The 23,056-nt window shown below is 40.7% G+C and overlaps 1 protein-coding gene across 13 annotated transcripts in view; it reads left to right on the top strand.

The window, feature by feature from the left end:
• FHOD3 (formin homology 2 domain containing 3) overlaps positions 1-9,184 on the top strand; it is a 414,659-nt gene extending 405,475 nt beyond the window's left edge. For 11 of the 13 annotated variants that reach the window (XM_072852997.1, XM_072852996.1, XM_072852995.1 and 8 more), the window contains one exon: positions 3,178-9,184. In XM_072852997.1, coding sequence (XP_072709098.1) covers positions 3,178-3,247 — 70 coding nt within the window. In that variant the 3' untranslated portion in view covers positions 3,248-9,184. The remainder of the gene's footprint in view (positions 1-3,177) is intronic. The other 2 variants (XM_072852989.1, XM_072852988.1) reach the window with 2 other exon arrangements.
• Positions 9,185-23,056: the final 13,872 nt, after the last annotated feature.

Genomic DNA, 23,056 nt, shown 5'->3' with positions numbered 1-23,056 from the left:
CCACCAAAGTCCTACATTGTTTGGAGCTCTCTTCTCCTAACTGCTGGCCTTAGAAGCTTAGGTCACTGGAATATCTTAAATCCAAGTTACCTTTCTCTGTATTATGGGAGAGCTGACGTAAGTGAGAACAATTAACTGAGGGATGTAAAGAGATTGTTTGTTTAATTATAGCTGCGTATGTCCCAGTAATTCGTTGAGTATTGTCGTTCCTACTTGTTTTGCAGTGGCACAAGAAGTACAAACCCGGGGCTGGTCTCCGTTGTGCGAGTCATACCCAGAACAGGGCACTTGTCCTTGCCACATGCTGCATACAGTATTTCTTTTTTCAGTCATCCAAGGTTTAATACGCGAGGTCCTCAGACTAAGACTTTAGTATGTTTGACAGGTAGGCATCTGGAGATTCAGAAAGAAGTCTTGCTTATGTAAAGAAGATTCCTTAGTTTTCTTCCTTGTTTTTCCGTGAAGACGGTTTCTACCGTGGTATTTTAACTCCTAATTATGACTTCTGAAAATAAACTCCTGTAATTTTCTTCAGAGAGACCTATATGTTATTGTAAATCCATTTGGCTTTTCCTAGTAGACTAGTAATCCTGTCACTCAGGCTGATGGCGGAATTTAAACAACTGTATTCTGCTTGGTGGAAGTTACGGAGTTACACATTTCCCTTTCAGTTGTTAGACAGAGTCTCAGCCCAGTTATTCGTGCAGTAGTAATTGTACTGACCTGAAGAAGGTTATTCCAGATTTACATTGCCATAAATAAGACCAGAATTTTGCTTATTCCAGTACATGACCGGCATTAGCAGAGCATGTCAGTTCCTCTCAAACATTTACAAACAGGAGTAACAATTGCTTGTTCCCTTGCTCTTCCTGCCTTACCATCTGACAAGAAAAACAGCTTTGTTTTATAATGGCTATTGTGCTTGGTTTGCGAATGCGAGTGAGTGATTGTGGTCGAAGAGAGTTGGGGGATATGTGTGAGAGCAGTCATGAATACGTTTGGTTTGACACTTCTGCAAAAGTGTCCAAAATGTGGAAATTTGTTCTGCATTTGGTTTTCCAGTTCACTTTTGCCTTCAGTGGGAAGATATAATGTCATCTATAAACAGTCATCCTGTGAAAGTTCGGTCTCCTGTATGCATATTTTTTAACATGACTCTGCTATCTGGTGGCCAAGCTAGCTATGGTCTGCATTTGGCTGCATGTTATAGAGGGTATAGAAAAAAACATGTGCAGGGGAGAGGTAGTGCAGGCAGCTAAGCAGGTGAACTGCACAGGGAAATCTTCGGTTTTAATAATACAGAAATGTTTCTACTGCAGCTTTCTTGGATTTGTTCTTTCACTCCTGATATAGTTCATTTTGATACAGAAAATAAGCACAGAAATCTCAGTGAATAAGCATTCACTGAGACCTTAAGACCCTAAGGTATTTCATAGCTCATGTCTAGAAATTAACATTTGTCACTGTGGACATTTGGATATCAAATCTGAGAAGTATAAACGGGTGCCAGTGATGAGGACTGCCTCAAAATTCCGTGTTGGGTATTCTGCACCATGGAGACAGGAGCATTTTTTGAAGTGTATTGCTCTTCTGGTAGTACTTTTTTAGTCTTTTTTAATCTTAGCTTTATTAGTTGCATTTAACCGTGTACTGCTTTAAGCTAAGCATTGTTAAACTTGGAAGATGTTGCTGATCCGTATTGTAGGAAAAAGCGGATATCATAAAAGGCTGCCAGGCAGACTCCTAGTAGTGTTTAATAAGTATGCAAATACTGTAGAAGAAAGGAGTGGGGCTTGAAGAAAAACTTTCAAGTAAGGGTTTGATAATGGAGGAACAATTACACATGTGGCACTCCCAGCCCATTTGATTAACCTCAGTAACTGATGAAAGCGGTTTGACTATCAAACATAGATCACATTTGTTCTACCTGCATGGTCTCAAATGTTCAACTATGCCATATTTTCCCTTTCTCTTATCCTCTTGTTTTCTATACCGATCCATTCCCTCCTCTCACTGCTGCTAGACCCTTGAGTGTGACCACCCAGTTTCAGTTACATGGACTGAATATCTCAATAAGTTAGGAGTCTTAATCGTGCTAGATGATAGCGATGCAAGAAGTCCTTAACCACGGTTTGCAATTGGTTTCTCTAAGAGTTTCCTCTTGACTCCGTTATTTTGGGGCTCCAAATATATTTTGTTCAACATAGAGTCATTGTTTATGCTTTGCATGCAGCTTAAACTTCTGAATGTGCATTTTGTACTTGAGGAACATCAAAGTGTGGAGTGAACACCCCATTTGTGTCTTGAACTAAAGCCCATCCACCTGAAAATCATGGCACCACTTAAGCTAGGAGGACACAATGCTCAGTGTGTGCAGTCACATAGTCACTTGTTTCTGAATAAAAAAAGCAATCACAAATTTTAAAAGTTTTATGTCAGGGCTAGTGTTCAGAACACTTTACAGAAAATTGAGAAACAAGATTTTGGCCTAGATTTATCATTTAAATTCAACTAAAATGCTGCAGACTACTAATGGCAAAGATGACACAAATGGGACTAGGACAGGGGAACATTACAGAAGAAAGGGGAGCGTGTATGAAGACAGTAGTTTTAACGATTTGAATTGACTATAAAATAGTCACATTTTTAATCTTTTAACTTTAGGGGTTGTTTTTTTTACACCTTTAAAGGGTCACATAGGATTTAATAGTGATAAATTCAATTGAGCCCTATAAAGATCCAAAAGCTCTTTTAAAAAATCTTTATGAAACTATAAAATAATAGGGCAGATGATACTTTCTATGGACTGAAAATCAACTGATACAATTTCAGAGGAAAAAAAAAAAATCTTAAAATGCTGTGGTATTTTTCCTTGAAAGTTTTTGTTGACTAAATGTCAAATGACAAATATCTTTTTGCCTGACTGTTTGGAGTTGCTGGGTACTTGATGCTCCCATGGATTTGGCATAGGGCATTACTCAATATTTCTGAACTTGAGGCCCTGAGTACATAGCAACTTTTGATTTGACTCAGCTTGCATGTTAACAGGTTTGGTTTCAGCTGAAAATCTTGTGTAATTATCACTTCTAATTGTTTGCATTTTCTTTGGTTTGGTTTGTTTTTTGTTTTGGTTTTTCTTTTTGTTTTTTTTTTTGCCTGCTTATGGAATTTATCCAGTGAGAAGGACACTAAAGAGCGGACTGACACCAGAAGAAGCCAAAGCACTGGGCCTCATCAGCACCTCTGAGATGCAGGTTTGATGTCCCAGAGGTGGCGACAAGAAGAGCCGTTCATCTGAAGCACACAGGCTGACAACCCTTCGGTGTGGCATTGACCTGCCAGCCTCCTCTGCTGCTCCCAGCATCCCGTCCTCTGTTTGTTCAATTTTAATAAGCAACAAAAAATGAAACCCCACAGCCAGGGCAGAAGAAGGGTGTGCCACAGCTCAGCACAACATCTGGACAGTAACTGAGGAAGCATTTGAGTGCTTGTAGGTGAAAGCATATGGCTGCTTCTTCTCATGGTGTGTTGATGTGGGTAGGAGGGGGCTCTCTCTGAATTATCTGTCATTATGTGAGCTGTGTTTACGTTGGCTTTCCTTGTGCCCTGTTTTAGTCATTGTAAATGTATGGCATTTTGTCAATGCAAGGAACAGTCCTTAAAGAGGCAAAATAACTCCTGTTACAGCAACCCCAATTTTCCTGAAGCAGATTCATTAAGCAAAGATGCACAGTCTGTGCAACCCTGTGGTTTGTTGGGTTTTTTTAATTATTTTGCCACCAAAGAATGTAAAAATGTATGTGTACCTTTGTATATGTACAGAATGAATGTGTGGAAATGTGTGGACATGTGTGCGTGTATCTATACACATACAGTCATAGCGTGAAATCATGCTCTTGCTGAAGCTAGCTGGACCATGATTTTCACTCTGGGGCCTTACTGTTCCACCTGGACAGGAGGAAAAGAATGTCTTTTTGTAGGAACTCAGTGTTATTCAGTGGGATTCACCCTGTGGGACAGGAGATGGCCTGCAATACAAGTGGAAAGTTTAGGATCCTGAATTCATATGTATTAATACACACTCATACTGTACATAGCAGCATGCACACAGAGGAGAGGACACAGAATACCTCCCTCTTGTTGAGCTATGGCTGTACTGTGCATTTGTACAGTTTCAAAGAGATCTATGCCAACAACTTTACATACTCGATAAATGCATTCAGATGCTAAGATCAAGAAGTTTTGTTCACTTGCCTGTGCCCTTCATGCTGCTTTTCTCTGCTACAAGATAATGTGGTGGTGATTTTATTTCAAATTAATGGATCTGAATATGAAATGGCCCTGCTAAAAGCCTGCTGTGTTTTTGCTGTTCTTTACTCTTTTTTTGTGATTATCCTTGATGCAAGTGGAGAAGGTACCACAGTGAACACTCCAATATGTTTGCCCTTATCTCACCGTTTTATAACTGACTTTTATAACTGCCCTCAGCATGTGTGTTTGAAGAACCTTTAGTCAACTCATCTGCCTTTAAGTGGAGGACATATACAGCAGTGAAGATGAATTGAACAGTCACCCTAGCCAGTGCTGAAGCATCTTGAAGAGAACTGCAGACAACAATAACATAAAAGGGAACTTTTTGAGCCAAAGTCTGTATATGGCCAATTGATCCTCAAGGATGCACAAGGTTATCTCTTTCCATTGCCTTAGCCTCTAAGATTAAGGGTGTGTCTGCACAGCAGTAACAGCTGAGGCTTTCTTCAAGCTAGTTAACTGGGGAGCTGCAGCCACTTAGTCATGGTAACAGGGTTCGATTTTGGCTGCAAAACACACTTGAAAAGTAGGGTTAATTAATAGTCTATGCTGGGCTCCTAATGCCATAGCTCTGTTGCTTCTGGCACCCAAGCTAGGTCAGGTACTTCAAGTTACTCTACTCTGCTCTCATTAAGGACAGGATAATCGCTAAAGATTGTTCAGGATAGTTGAACCAAACACAATAAACCTTTGAAACTTCGGTCATCCATCACATCGCATTGAGCACAGCATCCAGGTGATGAGAGAACCAGGTAGCTGACAACACTGCAATGGCATCTGCGGTTGAACATCCTATCTATGCTGTCCACCGTCTCGATCATAATGTTTCATTCTTTATCTGCCGATGCCTTAGATCTTCACGTGTCAAAGTCCACGGAGTAAAAAGTCACTAATGAGCAAAGGTTCTTAAGGACAGCATTGAGTTTGATGTGGTTTTCCCCTCAGCTTGTTAAAAAGTCAATTTTACAAGTTGGCAGAAGGCAGTAGTTGTGTAATTAATAAAATGTGTTGTGTATTTGAAAGCTATGGAAAGGAGGAAGATGGTTAGGAAACAGAAAGAAGTGGCATATAATTAATTTCGCTGTAAAATAAGCAAGACCTATGAGCATCTGGATTTTAAAGTGGATCTTTATGTGCTTCTCACCATTATGGACTTTTAAAATCTCTCTTAAGGATGCTTAGAACAAAGAAATGAAGGTTATGGGGGTTTGTGGAGGTCTTTGAAGTCTGAAACAAGAGGAAGACACCCTGAATGTAATGGCTATGTTGAACTGTGATACTTGCGAAGTGATGAAAGAAGCAAAAATGCAACAAAATGCATTTATGCTGACAGAGGTCCTATATTTGATTGGAGGGAGAAAATCAAACAAGTTTTTAAAACTGAATATTTTAATTAAAATATGCTGAATGTGCAAAGTAGGTGGCTGTTGGTGACCACTTGCTAACAGGAAACAAATTTGTGTTTCATTTAGACATAGTACAGCATCTGTGTCTGAAACATAACATAGCTGATGAATTACTGATAGTTGGGCATATGTATTTGCCAAGAATTGTGAAAAAATTGTGCAAAACTTCATATGCTCCTTATCAAGGAGAAAATTAAATATGGGGTATGGGGTTAGAATAAGTTCAGAAAAAAAAGCTGGTTTCTTTCAGATTCTCTGGATGCAAGTGTCTTACATGTGAAGCATATTCTTCCTTGTCTATTTTTCCATTATGTTTGTTTTTCTGTTCCTGCTCTCTATCTGTAAAACCGATACCAATTTTTCTGAAGGATAACTTGGTCTTGTTTATGCAGTAGTATACAGTCAGATTAATTCCACTGTCCTCAATGTTTATTGCAACAAGATCATCAAACACAGTAACACTGCAATAACTACGGGAAAGATTTCCATTTTGGTTCCTGATAAAAATGGCCAGCAGCCCAACGTGCTGATCTGTAAGGTGGCAGTATTTCCTCCGGAGTCTGCGAGCATGTCCTGACCGTGGGAATAACATCTGTTCCCCTTCATCTAACTAGTGGATTCCAGAGGAAATGGAGGAATTGGTTATATTTGCATGCCTTTGTCTGCCTGTCTAATCAGGTTGTAACCTTCAGGTTTTGAGTTGCTGCCTGCCCCTCCATCAGCAAAAGAGCCCACCGTAAGGATGTAACAGTTGTTTTAAAATGTGTGTGAGATATGGGTTGTTTTTGTGACAAATATAAAGGTCTTGGAAACACGATGTAGTAACACATGTTCCCATTTCTCACTTAGATCCATGAAGGCTGGTTTTAAACACTTGCAGCCATAATAACTACCTCTCTTCTCTTTCTCATAGTACCAGGCAGCTGCAAATGTAGTGCCCAGAGTTTTGTATCTCCACCAAGCTCTCAGAGTTGCTGCTGGTGTTCATTTCAGCACCCATCTGCTGCCAATAACTTGTCTGTCCGTCTACCACCATAATGCCTTCCTGATTTGGATGCCGAGGTAAACTTTAGCATATGAAATGGCCGACAAAGGGAAGCTATCCTAATTTCCTTTCATCTCCCTTGGTGTTTAAAAGCAGACTGCATACAAATACTTTGTATGCCCTTGCTCCCATCGGAGGGATAGCTTTCAGTAGCAGTTATGTGGCTGTGGTGAAGAAACACCCCCAGGGAATGCTGTGTGCCACAATCGAGAGTGAAAGATCCCTCACAAAAATCAAATTCATCACTCTTCACCTTTCAGTAAGGCCAGGCACCAGGCTCATGGATTCCAGGTGTTTTATAGCCCCTTGGCTGCTATGTGTGACCCTTCTGTTTGATAGATCCCTGTCCATAATCCAAAATCAACAAAAAAAAAGGTGTTTTAATGAGGGTCTTTCTTGCTCCAATAAATACTGGAAACAGCATCAAAAGCAGTTTTCAAAATACATTTCTTTTTCTCTTTTGACCCCTTTTTATTGTAAATCTCCGTACCGATTGACCCTGTCAGCAAAATAAGGCATCAGATTTGTAGGTAAACAAGACTTTGGCTTTAGCTTAATAGAAAGTCACATGTGAATATCTAGATAAGAGTTCCTACCCTGATTTAACAGAAATTTGGAGTCAGAGTCTTGATGTGACTGAACAGCAACAGCCTCCTGCAAGGTGCTCCATTCCCCCTGAAGGTACTGGATAATGCGGCAGGACAGCACCGTAAGTCCCCGGTGGGCTATGCTCTGAACATACGCTAACAGCCGTGGAAAAGTCGCAAGTGAGGACTGCAACATCTACTGCAAACCTAAGGAGCACGATGCCACTGTAGGTGCAGTAAATGGTTCCTTTTGTCCGGCATCCACTCTGCACCGGCATCCCCGGTACTGTAACAGAAGGAAGTGTCTATCCAAAATGCTTTAGAAAAGGTTTGACCGATGGTAGTAGTCTGGGCTCAGGTGTGTGTATGCCCTGTGGTTATTGTTTTTACAACGCTTTGCTTTCACTGAGATGAAATGGGGACAAGGTGGCAGCCTACCAGTTTCCCATCCTTTATCCTCCCGCTACAATTCATAGGCAGGTGTCCATGCTGCCTGCCTTTACCGAAAGGATGCAGAGGGACGCGGTGTCAGACAGAAGCACGAGCATATTCCTCTCTCTTTTTCGCTCCTGTACGCTCACGACACGCGTACCGCTCCTCTCGTTGCCTTCGAGGCGGGTTGCGCCTCTGCGTGCGTAGGCAGAGAGCCTGACCCCGAGCCGTGTTCAGATGACGGCTCTGTGTTTCCAGCATTGGGATGCAAGAAACGCTTGCCTAAGCCGTAAGGACTACGACTGTTGATGTTTCTCCGCAGGGAAACCTGCCAGGTACTTACAGGCTCCGAAGGAAAAGAAACCGAAGCATTTTTGAAAGAGAAAATGTTTGGTTATGGGTAACTGTTGAAAATGATTTGCAAACACTTGAACAACATGTAAGGCCTACCTTCCTCTTTTTCGACTGGGGCAGCAACTGGCTCAGTTGGCATTTCAGATACGATCCCAAGAGGTTTTTGGCAAGCAGTTTAATAGTTACATAGCAAGTAATTCAAGGAGTTTCAGAGATGTTGTATAGTTTTATGTTTACTCAAAAAAAAAAAAATTAAAATTATTTCTAATTAGTCCATTTCACATTGAGTGGCAGGTAGAGATCTATTTTGTTTAATCACTATCTAATACAGAGGCTTCTGTGAAAGAAAAGGTTTATTTGTAGCATTGGGTGCATTTCTCCTTTTTAAAGACTGTCTTTGCGCATATAGTGTCCTTTTTTGTGAGCTGGGAATTGTAAAAAAATGTAAAGTAGAAAAGGATGTGTTTCTTAGACGAGGGAGAAATACTGTAAAATTGTGTAAATGTCACTACTCATGTTTTTTCGTGTTCTGTGTAGCATAGTGTAAAATAGGCTTTCCAGCAGTGTTATTCTGTGAATTGTAATTTAAAAACCAAGCCATGCATGGTCAGAGATATTATCTACAGGTCCTTTTGGTTGAGTTTTTGGTTTTGTTTGTTGTTTTCTCATTTTAGGTAAATTTGTTTTATGTTAAATTTAATTGTCCATGAAACTGCATTTTTTGTTTCTCAGTTTTATTTCATAAAGAACTTGAATTACTCTTTACGATTTTATTACACACGAAGCTCACCTACCGTTTGTATTGATCCGTCAGAAGCTTTGTCACATTTAGCGTAAACCAGGGGGATTTTGTTTTTAACACACCCCTCATCTGCCTCGTCTCCCCCCACTCTCCCCACTTTACTGTCTGGAAAGATGCAATCACACTTTTTTTTTTTTTTTTTCTGTGCCATGCAGGGTCAATATGGAAAACTGACCGCAGACCTGTGTCCAGAATTTCTTGATATAAGTAGTTAAAAAGCTCACCTCTACAGCATTATGTAAACACATCTTGCAATAAAGCTTTATAAAGCACTGACTGGGCTGGTTCTGGTTTTGTTGATGATGCCAATCATGGGAGCCTTGGTGGGAAATGGGTGGGAAGGGGGGTCATGGGTTGGTTTTCCCGTATCCTCAGTACCTGCAAAGCCACCATGTGGATGACAAAACAGCTGCCATTAAACCGTCTGGGTGGTCTGATCATAAAAAGCTGGTCTTTTACCCCTTGTTTTGCAGTTTAAGCCTAATTCCTAATCTTGAGTGAAGAAAATGAAAATGTCTCTGGTTCTTAAGGATTTCAGTAATCCCGCCCTTCAAATCCTCACTAAACATACAGGGTTACTGCTTGCTGCCATTGGCTCGGAGTCGGTTCCTGTCTTAAAAATACTCTGTGCACAGAGCACATTGCATAAAGGTATGAGGTTTATAGAAGAAAATATAAATAAAATTAAAGACTACTTGTGTGCAGGGGAGCATTTCAGATTGCCTCTGCATCAAGATGTGAAACACTCACTGTGTCTGCCAGGGCTTCATAACTGTAAAGGTGGCCAGTAAACGAGACATGCCTTTAACTTGGCTGAAATACATTTCATGCATCGCTGTGGTATGTAATTTTCTGGTGGCCACCTATCAGTGCGCCGGAACAGGCAATGGTCTTGCAGTTTTCTCTATTTGCTGGTGTCTGGTTCTTTCTTTTCTTGCAATTTCCCAGCACTTGAGAGAGACTGAGTTGACAAATGGGACATCCCCGGCCCTACGGAGGGTGAGCCGTAGCACAGGGACTCTTGCATCTGCTCTGCCCATAGGTTCGGTGACTACGATGAGGAGGGGGGTCAAAGTGACATGTCGAAACTCAAAGTGCTCAGATTTCCACTGCTAGTCCTGCAACGAGCTACTGGCAAGTAATTGCTTGTTAGAGTTGCACAACCAATAAGGTCAAAATACATTATTCAAAGACAGCTACGCATGTTCGCAGCAGCATCCTGGAAGGTCAAGTAGGTTAACTGAGAGTCTGAGAGAGAATTTTCACCTATGGTTTCTGAGATTGTTGGAGCTGTTATAAAATGCTAGGTATGTAAGCCTCCATAGGGAAAAGCACCACCTTCCTCCTTTTTAATTAGTTTCTAAAGTTATTTCAAATAAAAAAGGTGCCTTTTGGGATATGGCTGCATCCCTGAAAGAGCTGCTTAGCATTCCAGATGCACTGGTGTAAAGTCTAGAGGATGAAAGGCTACTAGCCAGAAATGTGGTAATGCTTTTTAAAATAAATATATAAACCAAGTTTATTGGCCAGACACTTTTCTTTTCTATCACAGCATATCCATTAGCAATTCTAAATTCCAGATGTGCAATGACAATGCGTACATATATTTTTCAGACCTGGTGCCCAGTCAGAACTCATATGTTGTCACGGAGAAGCCTCTGGCCTGTAGTCAGGGAACGAGTAAGTATGCAGATTATCCATTGCACAGCTGCATGCCCTGGTTTATAGACCCTTCAGAACAGTTTGAGAACACACAACTAAAGAAAAAAATACATTTTTTTCCTATTATAACTTCTCCAAGTTTTCTGATAGGAATGCAGTTTGGAAAAGGGAGAGGACTGTTCTTGAAGCTTTACCTCTTGTGAGTTTCTTCACAGGAAATGAAGAATGACGGCTGTGCTCCATTAGTCAACTATCTGATGAGACGGACCTCTGCTGGGAAATCCCAAAAGGAACACGGTCTACGTGAGGTGTCATGCCAATGGAGGCCTCTCTTCCCAGCTTCTCCTGAATGATTATTTTTGAGCAGCACTCATCCGTCTGCGGAGGTACTCTGCTGAATAATATTGCTTTTCAGTTTCCGGGAGTCAGAGGGGGCTGTTCTCCCCAGCGCCCACCCCTCTCCCACCACTCCACCAAGCTTGCTCTCTTGCTTGAGCTGAGTCAAGAGCCTTTTGTTTATTATTTATCTGGATCTATCTGGAAAACACCATGGAGCGTGTCAACGTACAGAAGACGTGTACCAGCACTGGGGAGGGTGAGACCCTTTCGGTGTCCCAAATGGGACTCCCAGGATCACCGGCCACATCCTGCACCATTGTTTCTGTAATGATGACCAGAAACGCTTTAAGCGTACGTTAAAATCTTACAAATAAGTTTATAGCCCTCTCTTGGTGAGCATTCAGATCTCTCTGCCTAGACAACAGACATAATGACTAGTCTTAACTTTTATATATATTTTCCTTTGTTTGATCCATGCTTAAGGTAATACAAGAAGACCAGTAGTTAACAAGCAACAAAGAAAAAGAAAATATCCATGAAATCCAATGGCACTTGAAACTGGACAAACTTGAAGGCAAAGGTGAGGTCAAAGCCATGTCATAGCCTCCAGTAAACAGTGTACTGGATCTGTCTCAAGGCAACTTAGCCAAGCCTGTCTTGGAAGAGCCCTGTGTCTGCTTAGCAGCAGTGGTTTGAAATCTTCTGCCTGGTATGGGGAGCACAAAGCCCTTCCAGAGCTGAGCAGGGCTCAGGTGAGTGGCCAACAGGTGGCAAAGGCTCTGGAGTGTATCCATCACCACAAAGGCACGGGAATTTATTTGGCATGTGCTGTGACTGCATTTGGATATAAATGTACTAAAAACCTTGGAGTAACCTGTGAAAACACATTTCGTTCAGGTATCCAAAAGCTACAGCAGGGTGAAAATTCTTCTTTTTAATAAAGCAATGAAATATTCAGACTCTTGAACGAGAGCTCAAAAAAATGAATCCTCCTTCTATCCTTGTCCAAACTTCCTATAAATATGCACTGGGAGGCTTAAATAATCTTGGCAAGATATAGCAAAGGAAAATTATTGTTAAAAAGAGGCCCTGGATATCGTTTCAACAAACTTTTTCCCCACATAAACTTATGGAAAATTATTGACCTCATAGCAAAGTCAAGAAAGAAAGAAACCTCTTCTTGCAAAATGCCAAGATACCTATTTGAACGCAAAGTAGCCCGCCTTCACATAGGTTTGTCTGGAACACCTCACAAGTATGCTGCGTTAATTATAGGGAAAAATAGCTGCGCAGGTTAGTAAGTAATGTAAATGATCAAAGTGTGAACAGTGATGATCTATATAAAGTTAGCTGTGAGTATAATGATAAAGAAAGTATATTGAATATCAGGCGGTAGTGACCAAAGCCAAATGAAAATTTGATGCTATTGGCTCTGAGAGCAGTGGAAAGAGCCTGATGGGCTTCAGTGATGTTAAATCAAGCCCCCAAAGATAATTAGAATGTTAAACTTGATGGAAAATTGAATTGTTTCTCTGACAAAAAGGCCCTAAATCATTTTAACCTCACCAGTTTCACTGGGGAATTCTCTTTCAAGAACGGATAGCACACTATAGCTTGAAAACCAAGAGTGAATCCTTGTTTCCAGAGAAATTATCTCAAATGTGTTCAGATTACAAGCATGTGGGACAAAACACAGCTAGCATCCAAAATTATATGGCCTGGAAATTCTACATCTTTTTAGAAGCCAAAACACTGCAAAGTCTGAAAACAAAGCAACCTGAAGCAGTCACTTGCAATTTTTTTTTTTTTTTTTTTTTTTTTACTATGGAACATGACAACCATTAAATTTCCTCATAGGAAAATAAAATTTTAGTAGAAACTCTATCATTGTGACAAAATTCTTTACCACATCTTTACAGACAAACAGTGGTAGATGTATTACTAGAAACCAGTAAGTTTAAGGCTGGTCTTAAGAACTACTGGTGTAAGAAGTTTCTTACCATGCAATTTTGCTGAATGTACTAGTTCCTTCTCCAAACCTGCACCATCCATGCAATGTTAACTTACACCATCTTCAGGTTTTTTTCCTTTCCTATGGTGGGAATGAGTTGGTTGGCACATAGAATGATGTGTTCATTGCTTATTCTTCAATAACCTGCTATAAATCTTTCTAAAGGTAATCAGGGCATTTGTAAAGTTGTGATTACTTGATATTAGTTAATCTGAGGGTGGGCTTTACATTAAGGTATGTAAAAGCTAAATATTCATATTTTCAAATACCTCTCAGCAACATCGTATAAATTGTCTGTGGGGAGTGCATCTGTGTGCATATTTGTGCTTATAGCACGTCACAAGTGGATTTTTGAATATGCAAGTGGATTTTGTAATCTGGTAACTTGCTATTTTGACTTCTGAGCATATTTTTGCAAGGTGGAATGGCAATGAGATGGTTATATGAGTGGTTTAACTTGTGCAAAGGATTTACTGGTAAGTGAGATTAACAGTGTCAGAAAGTAGCAAGGCTCATTGCTCTTTGTGTACTTCAGAGAGTGAGCACTCCAACCAGCGATGAGGCAGAAGACCTAGTCCACTGGGATATGGATCAGCAGTTCGTTACCTGTTTCTTACACGTTCTTAGCATTCAGTTCTACAATCACAGCTTCTTACGTGTTTAGACATCATAAGCTCACAAAGTCCCAGTAAAGGGTAATACCAAGGCACATGTGAAAACTCAGACTCCATCAAAGAGGGCTCCTCCCTGCAGAAAGGACACTGGAGGAGAAGGAATGAACTAATTTGGGTAACAAAAAGGAAAGCACCTTCAACATCCCAGTCAGCAGTACTGGGTAAGAATAAGCGAGGGAAAGCCTTAATGACAAAGACAAGATTCTTATTTTGATATACAGGTGAAGCCAGCGAAGAAAACCAAAAAGACCATTTTAGCAGCAACCCTTCAAGTGTTGGACTAAGTGAAGCCCAGATGCAGTAGTAAGTTTGAAGGCTGCGAAGGGGATGTTTAGGTGAATGTGCAAGGTAAAAAGACTTTTAGAGAAGATGTGTATTAATTAAACCATATGAAAACAAGAAAGGGATGGATTATGACCTGTGTGACTATAAGGAGAGAAGGGCAGTGTGTAGAAAGAGAGAGGATAAGAGAGGGGCATCATACACTTCCTGAGTGTTAGGTGGATTTGCCTTAAGCAGGCTATCTAAAATCTGTTTTAAAAGAGTTTGATAATTTCCCAGATGTCTTTTTTGGAGTGAGCACCAAAAATTCAAATGCAACATAAATGAGGCAAAGGTCACAGAAAGGAGCCATTCTGGGCCTCGCTGCCTTCAGACAATCACAAATTACTACAGTGCGTGGCAGCGAGAGCATCGCCTCTTGCTGGGCTATAGTAAAATCCTGACTGGGGTACATGGGGTCAGCTGTGGTTCAGCTGGTGTTGCACCTGTGTCTTTAGCAGAAGGAGCCTGGATTCCTCAGCCTCTGGGATCAGCGTACAGGACTCTTGCTGGGGTGAGCATCATCAGTTTTGTGGCCTCCGGCTCTCCTGTTTTCAACGTCTATATTAAAGCAGCAGTGGGCGCAGAAATGGCCAGCAATTCTCCTTGGTAAGGGATACTCTTCCCTTTTCCTCACATAAAGTAGCCTTAGGGCTCCTTCAAGTAACATTCTGTACCCTTAGGACGGCTAAAAAAATTGATACAGTGCTACTTGAATTGATGAGGGCGAGGACCAGAACAAGCTGGAGGCTGCAGACAAGATGCCAAAGAGTCTTTTAACCTCAGCAAGAAAGCGCAGAGAGCCCTCTCGTCTCAAGGGGGGTTGAATATTGTGGAGATGGCTGCACCATGCTTTATGTTGCACAAGACCTTGGTAAGAAGTATTTCAGTCATCAGCTGGGAGGACTTTGCAAATGTGTATCTCCCCCAAGCAAGCAGAAATTAGAGCAGGATTATGTCGGCTGTTCCGAACACTCAATGAAACGTGCAGTTGGTCGCTCCCCTCGTAGTCAGGGATCTCACAAATATCACTGACGGAACCTTTGGTTAAACTTGGGAGTGTTTGCTCCTTTTTCAGTCACTCTTTGTCCACCCTGATGAAGTTATTCTCTCTTAATAAACCGTCTGGGTCAGCAGATACAGGCAAAGTTTAATGCAATTCATCCCCAGCCGCCAAAGCTAATCAGAGGAAATAGGAAGATGAGAGTCAAATAGCTCTGTGGTCTCCCCAGTCAGACTGTTAGCAGCTTAACGTTCTCCTTGGCAGTGAAAAGGGTATAATTGCGGAGAGAAAGCTGGCTTACTGCAATGCAGAAAATGTATATGTTTTCTGCATATAAGGACCACAATTTGCAGGAAACTCTAAAAAAAGCTTTACAGAAGGTATATTGTTTCTGACAACATTGCCATCTTTACAGTATTCAGGGTAGTTTTCTTGCAAAGTCAGAGTACGAAGAGAATAAGTGTCCTTGAGAAATGTTTCTGACTCCAGGTAGGTAGTGGTTGGCTTTCTCTTTGATCAGCTTAAATGTTCCAGTTACTCATTGTCCTGTGTTTTTGTTTCTGTTAATAAGTTTTTGGCAATAGGTTCCAGGAATTCGTTGCACATGATCTATAAATTTCCTCTCTGACACCAGAGTGCTGACCCAGGAGTGAGAACAGACCCTCGTAGCAGACCCCTGATGACACACAATTTCCCAACTAATATCGCTGTGCTCCCTTTCTGTGCTTTCTTCCTGGGATCCAGAAATAAGTAATCACATACAGGCCCATTGGGTTGAAATACTCATTTTCTAATGTTAGCTTAATATCCAGTACAGAAACTGCTGCTAGCAAATGAGGAAGATAAAGATGCTCTTTTCTATTTCATGCAGAAAATTTTCTGACTAGGTTCTATGATTACTGGCACAGACAAATGTAGAGACTTTGAAAAGGAGAACTTGAATGTAAAACTCATCAGAAAACTCAGATAAAAAATTGGGGGGGAGGGGATCATTATGGAATTCAGTCTGCAAAATCTAAGTAACTAGAACTGATTTGGAATTTCTTGGTGAGGAAACTAAAACCAGCACTGTTTGGAAAGGTGGTCAGTCTTGGTGACCCTCCTGGAAAAAAAAAAAGAGATTGTTTTTAAAAATCTGATTCTATGTTTTCAAACAAAATTTACATTTTTAAAGTTCAAAAAATAGTTCTGAAATTCTGAGAAATATAAAAGAAAGTGTTAAGAATCTGGAAAAAAAAACAAAATCAAGATTTTAATTTTCAAAAGGTTTGAAGCTTTTTACTTTCTTTGTACTAATTAAGACCCTGGGACCATTCTAATACCTCAAAGGTATTAATGTAACAGAAAATTCACTTTCTGTCAAGTTATGGATGTGATAGATTGGAAAGCCAAGCCAATCTTGATATAAGGACATAATAGAATACGAACTGCTCATGTAAAGAAATAATTAATTATCTACAGTTTGCTTATTGACATATCTTCACTGGGACTTTGAGACCTAGAAAAACTGAAGTTGGAAGAAAAATGGTCAAATTTAGAAGTCTATGTTCACTAGACTGCAGCTGTTGAAATCCAGAAGCAAAATCAAGTGAGCCAAAGAATTCCATAAGTCACCTCTTCATTTAGACCAAGACAATATGGAAAATTATAGGTAACACTAGTGCTTCAAAAAGACTATAAGATGCTACTGCTAATACCCATACTCACAGTAAGAGTTCAAGAACTCTCTCAGAAAAAGGAAGTTTAAAACAGATTGCTCTGACATAATGTTTTTGGACTATGTAAATGGATGTATAATTTTTGAATAGGTGATGGATTAAATTTTGCAGGCAATTATATCTACTCAGCTCTGTTGACTTGGCAGATAAGCAGAAAACAGAATTTGAGTTTCAATTACTACTCCTTTATTCTGATATCATAAGGTTTTCTTACACTTTTATGAGCTACAGGTTTAAGTTGAAATTTGACCTCACAGCACAAACTGATGGAGAAGATAATTTCTTCCTTCTGCTTTGAACCACATTAGACATCGTTGTGTATTGGAGCTGTAAATGCCTTTCAGAGTAGACTGTAGTACCATTAGATACAGAATTATTTATATAACACTTCGTCACGGTTACTTATCGAGAGCCCAATGTTGAATTGGACTGAAGGATGCTTGCATTCAGTATGACTACAGTATAAAATGGCACTTTGCTACAGCAACGAGGAAAAGAGGCCGTCTTTGCTTGTTCCCATTATAGTGAACGCAATCTTGAGTGCAGCAATGTCAGAAAATTTCTGGCTGTCGTTAAAGCCTACATTATTCTTAAGTCGATTTTCCACTATAGATCCTTTTCTGAGATACTTTGACTTTGTAGCACATCATAGCAAATGACTTCTTAAAAAATACATGATCCTTAAGAGCAGCCCTGTCACCATTTCAAATGTTGCAACCAACCAATTCAGGTCTCTTAATTGAGAGGACTGTGGTTGCAGGATAACTGCCTTGTGGCATGTGTTTTCAAAGTCTTTACTTATACTTGGCAGAAATGACATTATCCACAGCTTTGGAAAGAACTTTTGGCTGAAGTTTCTGGCTGTGATAGACCTCATGAATATAGTTATGCCCAGAGGGTAATTGGAGTTGAAGTAGACCATGAGATTTTGGAGACTTTTTTTTTTCTTTAATGATGATAGTATTCTCTATCTGTCACCTCTGAAGTTTTAAAGTTTGTGTATGAGGCTACAAAATATCCCTGCCATCTAAAATGTATGTCTTTTAGATTATAAGGGACTGATTACTGCTGACCTGTCAGCTGGAGTAGTTGCAACTGCTGTGATTTCGTTGTGTGTAAACAAGGGGTTTAGTATTTAATTGTAGACCAGTTGCATCTCAATACAATATGCCAATGACTATTTGAGCACACAAGTGTTTGCCCAGATGTTCATACAGCACAGCTGAAATGAAAAAACAAACACAACAAACCCAGCCTGACCAAACCCAATAATTCTAGAAGAAGGTCCTGAAAACTCTCCCAGGGACTCCGGGTGATTTCACACCACAGTATACTGCACATTTGATGAACTTCTCATCAAGGAGGCTTCTGAAAAGAGCTGATGCCACTCCTCACACAGGTGGCAGGACATCTCAAGTCATCCAGACATCACGTGGAGGAGCACCCAGTAGAGACAAGCTAGAGCACTTAGGCAAGGCTTTATGAAGCTGAAAGGCAGCTGTCAATAAGTGAGTGGCACTCTCTCTGTTTATGCTGCAGATCATATTTTGGCCAGGGACAGGGGATGACCAAATTTTGCTGTGAGTGTATGTGAGTAGCTCCCCAAAACCTGGGGAAAGCAGAGAATGTGTGTCCGAAGGAAGGACTTAACTAGTGCCTTCAAAGCATGACAAGTCCAGCTCAGATAGTCAGCACTTAGCATAAATGAATATTGTTCTTTGCGTCTGTTCAACCTCTGAGATGTGCCAGCAGATGATCTGCATGCATAAAAACTCCTTTGTAAACAGGCGTCAATGGCACGTGCGGCTTGGCACTGTATAGGTAAGTAAGGCAGAGATAGTTTTTGCCTTGAGGAGTTAGAAAAATTGATAATGAATTTGCTTTGCATGATAGCCAAAAATCAAGTAACTACAGCCACCCTCATTGTACCAGAAGAGCCTAGGAAAACAGTTATGGGATGTGGAGCAGTGATGGGATGGTTCAATCTACTTGCAGGTTACAACAGCACCTTTACCTGATGTAGCAGGGAATATCACAGGGTCCACATGCACAGTGGGTAGGACGGTGGCTCTAGATACCACTGGTCACAGAGACAGCTCTGCTATTTTAATACTTTTCTGTCACGTGTAGATCCATGTGTTCGCTTTGCCACTACTGTGGCAATCACTGCTGCATTGATATCCTAGTCTGTTGGAATACGGCACATCAGAAAATCGGTTCTTAATGCGTTTGAAGTGCTCTGTTGATGCTTTATAGCATCCATTTGTATTAAAATGAAATGGAATGCATTTTAAAGAGTTAAATGCCTTCCAGAATGCTAATAGAGATATTATCTGCTTTGCTACTTTTGTAATCCAATCTTGTTTTCTCATCGAGTAATGATCTGTAGTTTGTTTAAATGAACTTATTTCCTAGAAAAAAGCACACATTAATTATATCACTGTCCTTGAATACCTCCAGTTGGGGCAATATCATATTAATTTTTCCATTTATTTTGGGGGGGATTAAGAGGAGCCTGCTGTACTCCACCGGGTTATCCCCCTCGCTCTCCCTGACTCCTGCACAGTGTCTGCATTCTGGAATCCTGCTGATATTCAAAGTACTATTAAAGTTCATTCCCGTGGACTAAAGATCCCCCAGCAAAAACTTTCAGGACTTTTGCATTCACGATATTCAGGCCTGATGATTTTTTCATAGTTTCTCCCTTACTGAATACTGCTTAGCAGAGTGGTTAAAAACTTACTTTTCTCTTATGAAATATCTTGTTCTGCTTCCTTCCAAATGTAGAACAGAAATATTAATACCATGCTTCTGTCTTTTCTCCGTCAACATTCCCACATTAACAGTTTTACTGCTAATGAGCTATCCTATTGCAAGGATTAATGTCTAGTATATGCAAATTTCTTCTTAACATCCATAGCTCTGCCAGTCATAATTTCTGTTTCTGCCATCATCTTTTTTTTTTCATTTGACATTTACCACCTTACAGATTTCACTTTACCACTAAAAAAAATAATGGGCTTTTAGGCAAAGTTATCTTCTTTCCTCATTGGAAAATCAGGAAACCAAATTAATCAACAGCTCTCACAGAACTCCAAGTTTTCATTCACAGTTTTTTCTCTAAATTTTCTGTGTCGCCTTTTTTCCTTTCACATTTTTCAGACTTAAATACAAAAAAATAATATTTTGTGGAGCTGTTCTCCCTGTATATATAAGCTGGTTGTGATCACAGTGATTTAATATATTTTTATCTGTCATTAAAAGGTTCAAAAGTTAGAAACAAAAGTTAGAAAGTGTTAGAGAGTTATAGGGGCAAACAGGGATTCAGTTACAGTGAACATCCAAAAAAATCATAGTTGTAAATAATGAACATGGCAAGGTTCTTGAACAAATTCCCTGTACTTATCTACTATGCGATTTATTGGGCAAAATGTAAAACTGGAAAAATATCAGTAATCACAGTGCACTTTTTCTGAATATGGCTCCACATATATACTATCATAAACTCTGTAACTACCCATTTTTCAGTCCAGTCAGTTTGCAAACCTGCCAGTTAGATTCATGCATTTTGTGACCTTATTGTCTTGAGGAAAACATGAATTAGAGAGAGAAGTAAAAGCTTAAAAGATACATGGAGTAGCAGTGTGCTCTCACAGAACGGTAGAATTGTTTTTAATGTTCCTTACTTGCTGACCGAAGAAGGCGTGGTTAAAATCATGCTAAAAGCAAGTTTCTATTTCTGTGTACCAGTTCTGTATCAGTTAGAGCTGCACTGTGCTGATGTAGCAAATTAAAACTTGATGCTCTTGCTTTCGCTTGAAAAACACCACTGCAGAGCTTATCACCGAGGTAAAGCTTTTCCTTCTGTGCACTGAATGAGAGAGCACCCTGTTGGACCCAACCTGTTGGGTATAGCCCAGGTTTGCCCATGCAGAAATCCATGTGTACTAGGGAAGGCCACTGATCTCATTCCTCTGCCCAGGGAACTCCGGACAAGATGAAGTCCTTGTGTTTGAGCTCTATACCTACCTGATTCAGATCCTAGTGTTTAACTTCCAATATTTCACATTTAATACAAAATGTTTTTATTTTTAGCACTTGCTCATAACAGTAGTTCAGTAAGACTTCTCATTAGTATTCTTATTCCATTGGTAAACCCTTTATTTGTAAATAACCTATAAAAGGGATGAGACAAGCCTTTTGGAAGTTTTCTTCTCATGACGTAGAGATCTAGCCATTTTGGGTAGGCTAGATTAGTCTAGAAAAGCCTCCTTCTCCTAGAAATTTAGAATCCTACAAATCCTTTTCCTAGTAATCTGGAAAGCTCTTCAGAAGTCCTACTTGTCTAGCCACCTAAGGAAACACTAAGAAAATATTTTCATCTACTCTGAAAAGTCTGAAAAATGTAAAATGGTGGCTGGGAATCCTGCTCCAGCCAGTGACCCGTGACTGCCATGGGCAGCTGTGGCTGCCTCCTGCCTTCCTTGGTTTTCCACTGAGTGAGAGTTGGGTCAGGTGTCGACCCCTTGCTCCAAAGCCCCAGACAAGAATTTGAATCAAGACCTGCATTGCTCAGCTGAACTGCAGTCATGGAGGGCAGGGAGCTCGCCTCCCAGCAGCCAACGTGCTTCCAGACCACTGTGTGCTCCCAAGCCCGATCACTCGTTATCTAAGCAAACCCAAGCTCTCTGCTCCTGCACCTCCTTCTGTCATCTCCTGGGTTTTATTGCTCCCTTCCTCCCTCCCTTCTCTTACTCTTTCCTAGCGTTTGGCTGCTGGCAGAGGTAATCGGCACATCTTGCTTTCAACTGGAAGACAAAAAGCACTTTCTTCTCATGGGGACGTGGGTGCACCAGGTGGGAAGCACGCACGGGACGTCAGCCAGCTCACAAGTGCACCTCTCTGGGGAGGGAGGAGCATGGCACCTATTCCGGCTTCTTGCTGGGCTGCAAGCTCTCTCTTGACTCTACTGCTTGCTTTGAAACCCCTTTCCATTTCTGAATTTTCCGAGTGAACACTTCTGCAGTTTGAAATGCTTGAGAGAAAGTGGATTCCTTGGCTTCTGGGCAAGCTAGGCAGCCCGGTCTGCATCCAGTTTTGGGGCAGGGTTTAATAAATCAGCTCATAAGCTGATTGCTTTTGTACCTTTCATTCTATCTGCCCACTCGCTCAAAATCGTCCGAACAGAAAATCAGCACCTCTGACCACCAGAGTGGGAATCCTGATGCTGTCTCACCTACCTTTGACCACACCGACTGCCCAAAACATACTACTTACTACCAAGTTGGTAAGAACCTGCTGACTTTTGAGCTCTCCTCCTGTCCATTAAGTTTAGAATTGGTCTTTTCAGATCGTGGCTCTCAGAGGTGGTGTCCACTTCCTTCATATGACCCAAGGATCATGTCTCAGGGAGGAGGGTGCTGCTTGTCACTGTGTTTCCATGGCTGCCAGAGGGGATCGAAGGCTTTCTTACTGCTGTAATGGCAAAAAAAAGCAGCCTTACATCTCGGGAGCTAGATGCTCCAGAAAGCACAAGGCTGGAGAAACAACCATGCACAATAAAGGGTATTCCCTACCTGTGGAAGGCTTCAAGATCTTCTTTGGCTTTTCAATGAATATTATTAATTTTACTGAAATACTAACCAGCTCTGCCTCTTAGTACATTTAACCATAGCTGAGGGTGGAATCTCCCACTGAATATTCTTTATTCATTTACTCTGGATGAAGCTGGCAACCAAGCAGAAGGTTGCTGTCTTTAGCCTTCCTCCCCCTTTTTTTTCTCCATTATCTTGCAGGCCTGTATTGCAAGATATTGCAAGATATTCTGTGACCTGAATTAAAGAACTGTCAATATAAGCAGCCTCATCCTGTCCCTTCTCATTTTAGCACTTCCCATCGCACTGATGATTGTTTTCTGAGGGTGTCCTTGGCTAAGGATATTCCAGGCTAGTATATGGAAGGAAGCTTGAACCTTCTGTATCTACAGGCCTTGAGTATTTGAGGAAAAGGCCTTTCATCTTGAAAGCTAGAGAGACTAAATAAATGTCTTTAAGCTATTTAATCAGCAGAGAGGGATGTGGTGGATTACTGGGTTACACAGAACTGCATCTTATTTGGAGGGGGCAGCCTTAGGACAGCAGTGAGCAATATCAGTGCACTCCTGAATTGATGTTGAAACCAGATACAACTAAGGTGATCTCCAGGGTGTTCATCCTGATCCTCTTTATTACTTTGTTGTTGAAATTGTTTTCTAATATTATTTATTGTCTCAAATATCACGTTCCCATCTCTTGAAGAAAAAAGGCTGCCCAGCCTTTCATCTTCTTCTGGTTGTATTTCTTTGTCTCATTACACATTTGTTTTTATGCAGTATTTGATCATATTTTCCAAA

This window comes from Ciconia boyciana, chromosome 2 (assembly GCF_034638445.1).
Source record: "Ciconia boyciana chromosome 2, ASM3463844v1, whole genome shotgun sequence".
Classification (NCBI taxonomy): domain Eukaryota; kingdom Metazoa; phylum Chordata; class Aves; order Ciconiiformes; family Ciconiidae; genus Ciconia; species Ciconia boyciana.
The sequence above is the reverse complement of the archived record's forward strand: the minus strand, read 5'-3'. Positions and strand labels throughout refer to the sequence as shown.